At 43.2% G+C, this 12,660-nt stretch overlaps 1 protein-coding gene across 1 annotated transcript in view; it reads right to left on the reverse strand.

Moving 5' to 3' along the window:
• Positions 1-204: 204 nt before the first annotated feature.
• The window catches only part of myct1a (myc target 1a), an 81,371-nt gene continuing 68,915 nt past the window's right edge, over positions 205-12,660 (reverse strand). Inside the window, exon 2 of the mRNA XM_063054965.1 lies at positions 205-1,574. Within this exon, the coding sequence (XP_062911035.1) occupies positions 1,045-1,574 (530 nt within the window). The 3' untranslated portion in view covers positions 205-1,044. The remainder of the gene's footprint in view (positions 1,575-12,660) is intronic.

The raw sequence follows: 12,660 nt of genomic DNA on the forward strand, positions 1-12,660 counted from the left end.
GATTGTTCCTGGTTTTACTCGGTATTTTCTGCATTTATTGTCTTGAATTTGTTGATCTTTTGTTATGTATTTTTTATAATTTTTGGTGTTAAACATCTGGTCCTGTATTGCCACAAGGAACCATCTGTTCTGGGGATAATAATCATAATAGTAATTATTATTTTCATTATTATTACTCTTTTCTCTTTCATTTGTATTTGCACAGGTTTTTTTGCATATTGGTCTTTCATTGATTCGATTGTCTTTCTCATATTTACCGTAAATGCCCACAAGAAAATTAGTCTCAGAGTTGTACCTGGGTGATATACATGTAGTTTGAAAATAAATTTACTTTAAACTTTGACCTTTGAACATATTAGTGTTGCTTTATTCACAATTCTTCTGTGGTACATTCTGACCAGACCAATTGAGTAGAACGTCTACAATCTGACGAGAAATACAGTGGCTACATTTCATTAGGCATTTAAGGAGACTGGGTATATCACCAGAGACTTGCAAACTTGTACTGATGTACCTTGGAGAGCATTCTAACTGGTTGCATCACCGTCTGGTATGGAGGGGCCACTGCAAAGAATTGGAAAAGACTGCAGTAGGTTGTAAACTCAGCCAGCTCCATCATGGACACGAGCCTCCCCAGCATCGAGGACAGCTTCAAAAGGCGATGCCTTAAAAAGGCAGCATCCATCACCCAGGACATGCCCTCGCCTCAATGAGGTGGTCAGAAGCCTGAAGACATACATTCAACATTTTAGGAACAGCTTTTTCCCCTCTGCCATCAGATTTCTGAATGGACAATGAACAGTATGTATTTTAATTTGCTCTTTCTTTTTAGCACTACTTATTTAATTTAATTATATATATATATATTTCTTATTGCAATTTATAGTTTTTTTTATGTATTGAAATGCACTGCTGCCAAAAAGTAACAAATTTCACGGCATAAGCCTGTCATATTAAACTTGATCCTGATTCAGATTCCTGATGTTCACAATCAGGGCACTGGGGGGCGCTGTGGTTGCTCATCCCTTGCTAGCCGAGAAGGTGTTACGCTAGGGTCCTCTTGGATGGTTCTACGACAAACTTGTAGGCAGGTGGCGGGGTCTGTGAGGAATGGCAATCATAGCTGCGGCCTTCCGACCAGTGGTGCTCCTGTGGGCTGAGGGTGCAGTTCAGGCTGGAAGAGGTGTCGGTGCAGAGCGGGGCGGAGGAAGATGGAATCCCGCCCAGCTCATCGGCCAGTGGATCCTGGGCAAATGGGTGGAAAGTGGAGGCTCGGAAGACCTGCTTCCTGTCATAGCTGTCGGAGTGGTCCTGGGACCACTGACGTTGGAACGTGAGAGTGCTCGCCAAGGGCAGGTTGCTGTCTCCGTGCCTGTCGTAGCTGTTGCTGCGATAGAAGCTGCTCCGCATCAGCACCGCGTTGTGAGGAGACGTCCGGGAACGGCGGCTTGTGGTCTGGGAGATGGTGGCACTTGCCTGCTTCTGGCAGGACAGGACTGCCAGCAGGATCCAGATGAAGACGCCAATTACAATCCCAATCACGACTGACACCCAGAAGTACAGGACAATCCCATCTGAGTGGAAGAAAGAGAAGACAACACCATTATGAAAAAGATATGAGTCACTTCCTGCACTTTCCACAAACAATCTATCCTTCACAATGATCCCCAGCATTCCCTCCTTCCACATGGTCTGTTTTCCCTTCCCCCTACAGTCCAGCAGAGTCGTGTAGCGGTTAGCGCAATGCTTTACAGTGCCGGTGATCAGGATTCAATTCCCACTGGTGTCTGTAAGAAGTCTGTGCGTTCTCCCTGTGACCTCTTCCCTCCCACAATCCAAAGACATGCACATTATAGGTTAAGGGGTCACATCGTTGTAATGGAGTAGTGTGGGTTCATTGTGCCAAAGGGTTTGTCACCATGCTGTATCTGTCAATAAGTATTGTCTGCAGTTTTGGTCCCCTAGTCTGAGGAAAGACATCCTTGCCATAGAGGGAGTACAAAGAAGGTTCACCAGATTGATTCCTGGGATGGCAGGACTTTCATATGAAGAAAGACTGGATCAACTAGGCTTATACTCGTTGGAATTTAGAAGATTGAGGGGGGATCTGATTGAAACGTATAAAATCCTAAAGAGATTGGACAGGCTAGATGCAGGAGGATTGTTCCCAATGTTGGGGAAGTCCAGAACGAGGGGCCACCGTTTGAGGATAAAGGGGAAGCCTTTTAGGACCGAGATGAGGAAAAACTTCTTCACACAGAGAGTGGTGAATCTGTGGAATTCTCTGCCACAGGAAACAGTTGAGGCCAGTTCATTGGCTATATTTAAGAGGGAGTTAGATATGGCCCTTGTGGCTAAAGGGATCAGGGGGTATGGGGGGAAGGCTGGTGCAGGGTTCTGAGTTGGATGATCAGCCATGATCATACTGAATGGCGGTGCAGGCTCGAAGGGCCAAATGGCCTACTCCTGCACCTATTTTCTATGTTCCTATGTTTCTAAACAACTAAAATAAATAAATAGAATTCCACCTTTTGCAGTGATCTCCACTCTTCCCTCCCTCCACATGGTCTGTTCTTCTCTCTCCCTACAGGGCAGAACTGCGGTGTAGCTTTACAATGCCAGCCACTGAGCTTCGATTCCCACAGCTGTTCGTGTGTTCTTGCCATTACTCCCCCGTATTTTCTCCAGTTGCTACGGTTTTCTCCCACATTCCAAAGACATAATTAAGGTTAGTGAGTTGTGGGCATTCCATGTTGGCACTGCAAGTGTGGTGATGATTGCAAGCTTCCCCCAGCACAACCTCTGATTGTTGATGCACGTGATGCATTTCACTGTATACTTCAATATTTCAATGTATTGTACTTTGAAAAAGTTTTGGGTACTCTGGATTTTTATTTCCGGTTTCCAATGCTATGGTGGACACAGAGCCCTAATCTGAACATCTTCGAGGCTCTCTGGGACTACCTGGAGAGACAGAAGCAAGCGAGACAGCCAAGGTCGGCAGAAAACCTGTGGCAAATTCTCCGAGATGTTTGAAACAACCTCCCAGCCGATTTTCTTATAAAACTGCATGACTGTGTACCTAAGCGAATTGATGCAGTTTTGAAGGCAAAGAGGGTGGTCACACCAAATACTGATATGATTCAGATTTTGTACAGTTTACTGCTCTTTGTAATATTTTATTTTGATACTTAGGTACATTTCAATCCATTATTTTTGACAGCATCTTCACTTTCCAAAATTTTTTTACATGTGCCTAAGACTTTTGCATGGCACTGTATGTGGGATAAATAAAGGCAATCTTTAATCTTTAATCTATCCTCATCATTTACTCTTCACTCCAGTGTTGGTTTGGTGATGACATTCCCAATAATTTAGTACCTGGCAGTTAGGATGCCTGGTTTTCACCCAGGTGGCCTCAGTCCAACTCCTGGTATGGGAAAGGGGTGGCTTGGTTAGAATAACGCGATTACAGCACCAGTGACCCAGATTCCATTCCACCACAGCCCGTAAGGAGCTTGTAAAGATGCAGAGGTTCGTAGGTTAATTGGTCCACATGGGTGTAATTGGACGGGCACTGGAAGCATGGCGACACTTGCGAGCCGCCCCCAGCGCATCCTCGGACAGTGGTATTCATTGATATAAACACAGCATTTCACTGAATGTTTCATTGTTATGATGTGCATGTGACAAACAAAGCTAATCTTGAATGTTTAAGCTTTCTTTATTACTTAGTTTCCATATAAAGGTTGGATTGGTGCCTGACATTACCAGTAATGCCAGGAACCCTAAAAATCCCAATAATTTACCATCTAACATCATGGGTAGCTTTACACTTTTACAGTGCAAGTGATCTGGGGTCAATCCCTGCCACAGTTTGGAAGGAGACTGTACATTCTCCCCATGACTGCATGCGTTACCTCTGGGCACATCGGAAATTTAAAAGTGTGAATATAAGACCAAAGGTGTTATATTTGAATGTGCTCTGCGTACGGAATAAGGTAGAGAAAGTGTAGCACAGTTACAGTTTGGCACTTATGACGTTGTGGACATCACGGAATTGTGGCTTAAAGAAGACTAAAGCTGGGAGTTTAACGTCCAAAGATACACATTGTATCAAAAGGACAGGCAGGTAGACGGAGGGAGTGGCGTGGCTTTGTTGGTAAAAAATGAAATCAAATCATTAGAGAGAGGTGACACAGGGTTGGTTGCCGTTGCATCATTGTGGGTAGAGCTAAGGAACTCCAAGGGCAAAAAGGCCCTGATAGGAGTAATATAGAGACCCCAAAACAGTACAAAGGACATGGCCTACAAGTTACGAAAGGAGATAGGAAATGCATGTCAAAAAGGCAATGCTACAGTGGTCATGGGGATCTCAATATAGAGGTAGATTGTGAAAATCAGAATGGTGCTGGATCCCAAGAGGTGGGAGTTTCTAGAATGCCTATAAGATGGTTTTTTAGGATTGCTCATGGTTGATACCACTAGGGAATCAGCCATTCTAGATTGGATGTTGTGCAATGAATTGGAGTTGATTAGAGAGATTAAGGAAAAGGAACACTTTGGGTAAAGTGATCATAAGGTGATCAAATTCACCCTGAAATTTGAGAAGGAGAAGCTAAACTCAGATATACCAATGTTACAATGGAGTAAAGGGAATTACAGAGGCACGAGAGAGGAATTGGCCAGAATTGATTGGAAAAGAACAGAAGCAGGGGTGACAGCAGAGCTGTAACAGCTGGAGTTTCAGGAAGCAATTCAGAAGGCACAGGATATATACATCCTTAGGAGGAAGAAGTATCCTAAAGGCAAGATGACACAACCGTGGCTAACAAGAGAAGTCAAAGCCAACATAAAAGCCAAAGAGAGGGCATATAATAAAGCAAAAATTAGTGGGAAGCTTTTAAAAACCAACATAAGGCAACTAAAAAAAAAACTAAGCAGGAAAAGATGGGATGCAAATGTAAGCTAGCCAATAATATTAAAGAGGATACCAAAAGTTTCATCAGATTCATAAAGTGTAAAAGAGATGTGGGAGTGGATATTGGACTGCTGGAAAATTTGATGCTGGAGAGGTTCTGATGGGGGTCAAGGAAATGGTGGCCTAACTGTAAAAAATATTTTGCAAAAGTCTTCACTGTGGAAGATATTAACAGTATACCAGACGTTTGAGAGTGCCGGGGGGCAAAGGTTTCCATTACGAAGCAGAGGGTTCTAGGGAAACTGAAAGGTCTAAAGGAAGCCAAGTCAACTGGACCAGATGGTGTACACCCGAGGGTTCAGAAAAAGGTGGCTGAAGAGACTGTGGGGGCATTGGAAATGATCGTTCAAGAATCAACTAAATCGGGCATGGTTATGGAGGAATGGAAAATTGCAAATGTCACTCCACTCTTTAAGAAGGGAGAAAGGCAGAAGAAAAGAAGTTATAGGCCTGTTAGTCTGAACTCAGTGGTTGAGAAGATGTTGGAGTCAACTGTTAAGGATGTGGTTTCTCTGTACTTGGAGGCACATGATAAAATAGGCCATAGTCAGCATGGTTTCCTCAAGGGAAAATCCTACCTGACAAATCAGTTGGAATTCTTTGAGGAAATATCGAAAGGGGAAGACAAAGGAGAGACATTTCTTGGATTTTCAGAAGTCCTTTGACAAGGTGCTTAACGTGTTACGAGCCCATGATACTACAGGAGAGATTCTAGCATGGATGATTGGCCGGAGGCAAAGCGTGAGAATAAAGGGAGCCTTTTCTGACTGGCTGTCGGTGAATAGTGGTATTGCGCAGGGATCTGTGTTGGGACCGATTCATTTTACGTTATATGTCAATGATTTGGATGTAGCTAAGTTGGCAGATGATACAAAGATAGGTGCAGTTTTGAGGAAGTAGAGAGGTGACAGAAGGACTTAGATAGATTATGAGAATGGGCAAAGAACTGGCAGATGGGCTACAGCAGCGGTCCCCAACTACCGGGCCATGGATCGGTACTGGGCCGCAAAGCATGTGCTACCGGGCCGCGAGCAAACGATATGATTTGGCGATATGAGTCAGCTGCACCTTTCCTCATTCCCTGTCATGGCCACTATTGAGCTTGAACGCACGTGAGGTCATTATCTGCGCGTCATCCATGTCAGCTCGGGAAGGAGATCAACTCCTCAGGCTTGCAAATGACAGTAGGCTGAAAAGTATGTTTGACATAACATCTCTGCCGGCATTCTGGATCAAAGTCAAGGCTGAATATCCTGAGATAGCCACGAAAGCACTGAAAACGTTGCTTCCATTTCCAACATATCTCTGCAATGAATGCAACGAAAACTAAATTGCGGAATAGACTGGACATAAGGAACCCCCTTCGAGTATCACTGTCTCCCATCACCCCTCGATAGGACCGTCTTGTTGCAGGGAAACAAGCCCAGGGCTCCCACTGATTCACCGATATTGGTGTGTTGCAATGATTTTATATGTTCATACGGGGAAAATATGTGCTGTGTGGTTAAAATCCAAACATTACTTCAAATGTTATGATGCTATTGATTATAAGTGACTTATCTTTGATTTATCACTATATTCATGCGAGGAAAATATGCGCTGTGTGTTTAATATTAAATTCGTTAGATAAACCCTTTTAGAAACGAAATTGAGTGTATTACCTACTTATCACCTATATTCCAGTCATGATTAACACCCCCCGCCCCCCCGAACAGATTCGCCAAAAATGATTTGTAGAAAAAAATCGGCACGTACACACATGCACATTGGTGCCCGCGCAAGGCTTCATGATCATGGTAGTCTTCTCAGGGTAAACACAATGTATTTGGCTGCTACTCTTATCCGTCGGCAACCCTACCTACCCACCCCCACCCCCGGGGTTGGCTGGTTCGCAAGAACATTGTCAATAATAAACCGGTCCGCAGTGAAAAAAAGGTTGGGGACCCCTGGAATACAGTGTTGAGACGTGTAGGATCATGCACTTTGGTAGAAGAAATAAAAAGAGGTGATTATTTTCTAAAGAGAGAGAAAATACAAAAATCTGAGGTGCAAGGAGACTTTGTGCAGGATTCACTAAAGGTTAATTTGCAAGGTGAGTCAGTGTTGAGGAAGGCAAATGTAATGTTAACATTTATTTCAAGTGACCATAAGACCATAAGACATTGGAGCAGAATTAGTCTATCGCCTCTGCTCCACCATTCAATCATGGCTAATCCATCTTTTCCTCTTCTCAGTCCCACTCCCCAGCCTTCTCCTCATAACTTTTGATGCCATGGTCAATCAAAAACCTGTCAATCTCTGCCTTAAATACACCCAACGACCTGGCCTCCACAGCAGATTGTGGTAAAAAATTCCACAAATATACCACCCTCTGGCTAAAGAAATTTCTCTGCCTCCCACATTTAAATGAATGTTCCTCTATCCTGAGGCTGTTCCCTCTTGTTCTAGACTCCCCCACCATGGGAAACATCCTTTTCACATCTACTCTGTCTAGGCCTTTCTAAATTTGAATGGTTTCAATGAGATCCCCCATTCATACTTCTAAATTCCAGTGAGCACAGGCCCAGAGCCATCAAATGTTCCTCAAGTAATAACCCATTCATTCCTAGAATCAGCCTCGTGAACCTCCTCCATTGCCTTCCTCACCACCAATTCAAACTGCAAGTTAACATTTAGGGTGGTCTGCACAAGGACTCCCAACTCCTTTTGTATCTCAGTTATCTTGGATTTTCTCCCCATTTAGAAAATAGTCTGCTCATTTATTTCTCCTACCAAAGTGCATGACCATGCATTTTCCAACATTGTATTTCATTTGCCACTTTCTTACCCATCCTCCTAATCTGACGGTCCTTCTGCATCCTACCTGTTTCCTCAACACTACCTGCCCCTCTGCCAATCTTCGTATCATCAGCAAATTTGGCAACAAAGGCCATCTATTCCATCATCTAAATCATTTATATACAGCATAAAAGGAAGTAGTCTCAACACTGACCTCTGCGGACACCATCAGTCACTGGCAGCCAACCAGAAAAGGATCCTCTTATTCCCATTCAATGCCACCTACCTGTCACAATGCTCTTAACCATGCTATTAACTTTCCTGTGATACCATGGCTCTTAACTTGGTAAGCAGCCTCCTGTGTGGAACCTTGTCAAAGGCCTTCTGAAAGCCCAAATTATACAGCATCCACTGCATCCCCTTTATCTATCCTACTTGTATTCTCCTCAAAGAATTCCAACAGGTTTGCTAGGCAAGATTTTCCCTTAAGAAAACCATGCTGACTTTGTCCTATCTTGTCCTGTATCACCAAGTATTCCATAACTTCATCCTTAACAATTGACTCCAACATCTTTCCAACCACTGAGGTCAGGCTAACTAGTCCAGAATTTCCTTTCTTAAAGAGGTGGAATGACATTTGCAATTTTCCAGTCCACCGGAACCATGCTAGGGTCCAATGATTCTTGAAAAAGCATTACTAATGAGTCCACAGTCTCTATCGCTACCTCTTTCAGAACCCTAGGGTGCAATTCAGCTGGTCCAGGTGAGTTATGTACCTTTAGGTCTTTCAGCTTTTTGAGCACCTTCTCTCTTGTAATAGTAACTGCGATCACTTCTCTTCCCTTGCACCCTTCAAACCTGGCACACTGCTAGTGTCTTCCACAGTGAAGACTGATGCAAAACACTCATTTACAAACCGTTTGTAGTTCATCTGCCATCTCCTTGTCCCTTGTTATTATTTCTCCGGGTTCACTTTCTAGCAGTCCTACATCCACTCATAAACAAGCGAAAATCTGCAGATACTGGAAATCTGAGCAACACACACAAAATGCTGGAGAAACTCAGCAGGCCAGGCAGCGTCCATGAAAAGAGTACATTCAAAGGGTTTCAGCCCAAAACGTCAACTATTCTCTTTCCCCAGATGCTGCCTCACCTGCTGAGTTCCTCCAGCATTTTGCTAGTCCTACATTCACTTTCATTTCCCATTTTTTTATATACTTGAAAAAGATTTTTCTATCCACTTTGATTTTGTTAGTTAGCTTGCTTTCACCTTGCATCTTTTCCCTCCTAATGATTCTTTTAGTTGCTTTCTGTAGGGTTTTAAAAGTTTCCCAATCCTCTATCTTCTCGCTAATTTTTGCTGTGTTGTATGCCATCTCTTTTGCTTTTACATTAACTTTGATCTCCCTTGTCAGCCACGGTTGTACTATTTTGACATTTGAATATTTCTTTGTTTTTGGAATACATCAATCCTGTACCTTGCTCATTTCCCCCAGAAACTTAAGCCATTGCTGATCTGCTGTCCTCCCTGTCAGCATTTCCTTCCAATTTACTATGACCAACTCCTCCCTCATACCACTGTAATTTCCTTTACTGCACTGAAATTCTGTTATGCAAGACTTTACTTTCTCTCTATCAAATTTCAATTTGAGTTCAATCGTATTATGATCACGGTCTCCTAAGTATTCCTTTACCTTAAGCTCCCTAATCACCACCAGTTCATTACATAACACCCAATCCAGTATAGCTGACCCCCCAGTAGGCGCAACAACAAATTGCTCTAAGAAGCCATCTCATAGGCATTCAACAAATTCACTCCCTTAAGATCCATTACCAACCTGATTTTCCCAATCTAGCTGTATGTTAAAATCTCCCATGACTATCATAATATTGTCCCTTTGACACGCCTTTTCTATTTCCAATTGTAATCTGTAGACTTTGTGTCCATCTTTTGAGTAAAGTCAGATGCAAAAAATCTATCAAAGGTCTCCACCATCGTTTTGTGGACTAGAATATAAAAGCAATGATGTAATGAAGAGTCTTTATAAAGTACTGGTGAGCCCTGACTTGGAGTAGTGTGAGCAGCTTTAGACACCTTAACTGAGAAAGGATGTGATGTCATTGGAGAGGGTTCAAAGGAGGTTCACAAAAATGATTCTGGGATTGAAGGTTTTGTCTTATGAAGAGCATTTTCATGGTACTTACTGGAATTCAGAAGAATGAGGGGTGACCTCATTGAAACCTATTGAATGCTGAAAGTCTTCAACAAAGTGGATGTGGATAGAATAATTCCTAAGGTGGGAATTTTAAGGTAAGAGGACACAGTCTTAGAATATAATGGTGTCCTTTTAGGACTGAAATGAGGATGTATTCCTTTAGCCAGGAGAATCCTGAATCCAAAGATCCTGATCACAGGTGGCTGCGGAAGCCAAGACATTGGATATATATAAGGCAGAGTTTGAGTCATTCTTGACTAGCTTGTATATGACGGGATATAGGAAGAGGCAGCAGATTGTGGCAGAGAGGGAAATTGGATCAGCCATGATGAAATGGTGGAGTAGACTCGGTGGGTCAAGTGGCCTAACACTTCTCCTAAGTCTTATGGTCTTATATATTATAGATCACACAACAGTCCGCAGGACTTAGAGCTACAAATTTGTGGAGAGATTGCAGACTGCTTGAAAGAAATCTAAGTTTGTTACAGCAGATGTTTTTAGCTTTCCATATATTGACTGGGATTCCTATATAGTAAAAGGGCTAGATGGGATAGGGTTTGTCAAACATATTTAGGAAAATGTCCTTCATCAGTACATATAATCACAACTAAAGAGTGTGTCATACTCAACTTGCTATTAGGGAATGAGACAGGGCAGTGACAAAATTTGTGCAGTGGGACAATTTAAATCTGGTGATCATAATAGAAACATAGAAACATAGAAAATAGGTGCAGGAGTAGGCCATTCGGCCCTTTGAGCCTGCACCGCCATTTATTATGATCATGGCTGATCATCCAACTCAGAACCCCACCCCAGCCTTCCCTCCATACCCGCTGACCCCTGCAGCCACAAGGGCCATATCTAACTCCCTCTTAAACATAGCCAATGAACTGGCCTCAACTGTTTCCTGTGGCAGAGAATTCCACAGATTCACCACTCTCTGTGTGAAGAAGTTTTTCCTAATCTCGGTCCTAAAAGGCTTCCCCTCTATCCTCAAACTGTGGCCCCTCGTTCTGGACTTCCCCAACATCAGGAACAATCTTCCTGCATCTAGCCTGTCCAATCCCTTTAGGATTTTATACGTTTCAATCAGATCCCCCCTCAATCTTCTAAATTCCAACGAGTACAAGCCCAGTTCATCCAGTCTTTCTTCATTTGAAAGTCCTGCCATCCCAGGAATCAATCTGGTGAACCTTCTTTGTACTCCCTCTATGGCAAAGATGTCTTTCCTCAGATTAGGGGACCAAAACTGCACACAATACTCCAGGTGTGGTCTCACCAAGGCCTTGTACAACTGCAGTAGTACCTCCCTGCTCCTGTACTCGAATCCTCTCACTATAAATGCCAGCATACCATTCGCCTTTTTCACTGCCTGCTGTACCTGCATGCCCACTTTCAATGACTGGTGTATAAGGACACCCAGGTCTCGTTGCACCTCCCCTTTTCCTAATCGGCCACCATTCAGATAATAATCTGTTTTCCTATTTTTGCCACCAAAGTGGTTAACTTCACATTTATCCACATTAAATTGCATCTGCCATGAATTTGCCCACTCACCCAACCTATCCAAGTCACCCTGCATCCTCTTAGCATCCTCCTCACAGCTAAAACTGCCACTCAGCTTCGTGTCATCCGCAAACTTGGAGATGCTGCATTCAATTCCCTCATCCAAGTCATTAATATATATTGTAAACAACTGGGGTCCCAGCACTGAGCCTTGCAGTACCCCACTAGTCACTGCCTGCCATTCTGAAAAGGTCCCGTTTATTCCCACTCTTTGCTTCCTGTCTGCTAACCAATTCTCCACCCACACCAATACCTTACCCCCAATACCGTGTGCTTTAAGTTTGCACACTAATCTCCTGTGTGGGACCTTGTCAAAAGCCTTTTGAAAATCCAAATATACCACATCCACTGGTTCTCCCCTATCCACTCTACTAGTTACATCCTCAAAAAATTCTATGAGATTTGTCAGACATGATTTGCCTTTCACAAATCCATGCTGACTTTGTCCGATCATTTCACCGCTTTCCAAATGTGCTGTTATCACATCCTTGATAACTGACTCCAGCAGTTTCCCCACCACCGACGTTAGGCTAACCGGTCTATAATTCCCTGGTTTCTCTCTCCCTCCTTTTTTAAAAAGTGGGGTTACATTAGCCACCCTCCAATCCTCAGGAACTAGTCCAGAATCTAAAAAGTTTTGAAAAATTATCACTAATGCATCCACTATTTCTTGGGCTACTTCCTTAAGCACTCTAGGATGCAGACCATCTGGTCCTGGGGATTTATCTGCCTTCAATCCCTTCAATTTACCTAACACCACTTCCCTACTAACATGTATTTCGCTCAGTTCCTCCATCTCACTGGACCCTCTGTCCCCTACTATTTCTGGAAGGTTATTTATGTCCTCCTTAGTGAAGACAGAACCAAAGTAATTATTCATTTGGTCTGCCATGTCCTTGCTCCCCATAATCAATTCACCTGTTTCTGTCTGCAGGGGACCTACATTTGTCTTTACCAGTCTTTTCCTTTTTACATATCTATAAAAGCTTTTACAGTCCGTTTTTATGTTCCCTGCCAGTTTTCTCTTATAATCTTTTTTCCCCTTCCTAATTAAGCCCTTTGTCCTCCTCTGCTGAACCCTGAATTTCTCCCGGTCCTCAGGTGAGCCACTTTCTCTGG

Source organism: Mobula hypostoma, chromosome 8 (assembly GCF_963921235.1).
Source record: "Mobula hypostoma chromosome 8, sMobHyp1.1, whole genome shotgun sequence".
Taxonomy (NCBI): Eukaryota; Metazoa; Chordata; class Chondrichthyes; order Myliobatiformes; family Myliobatidae; genus Mobula; species Mobula hypostoma.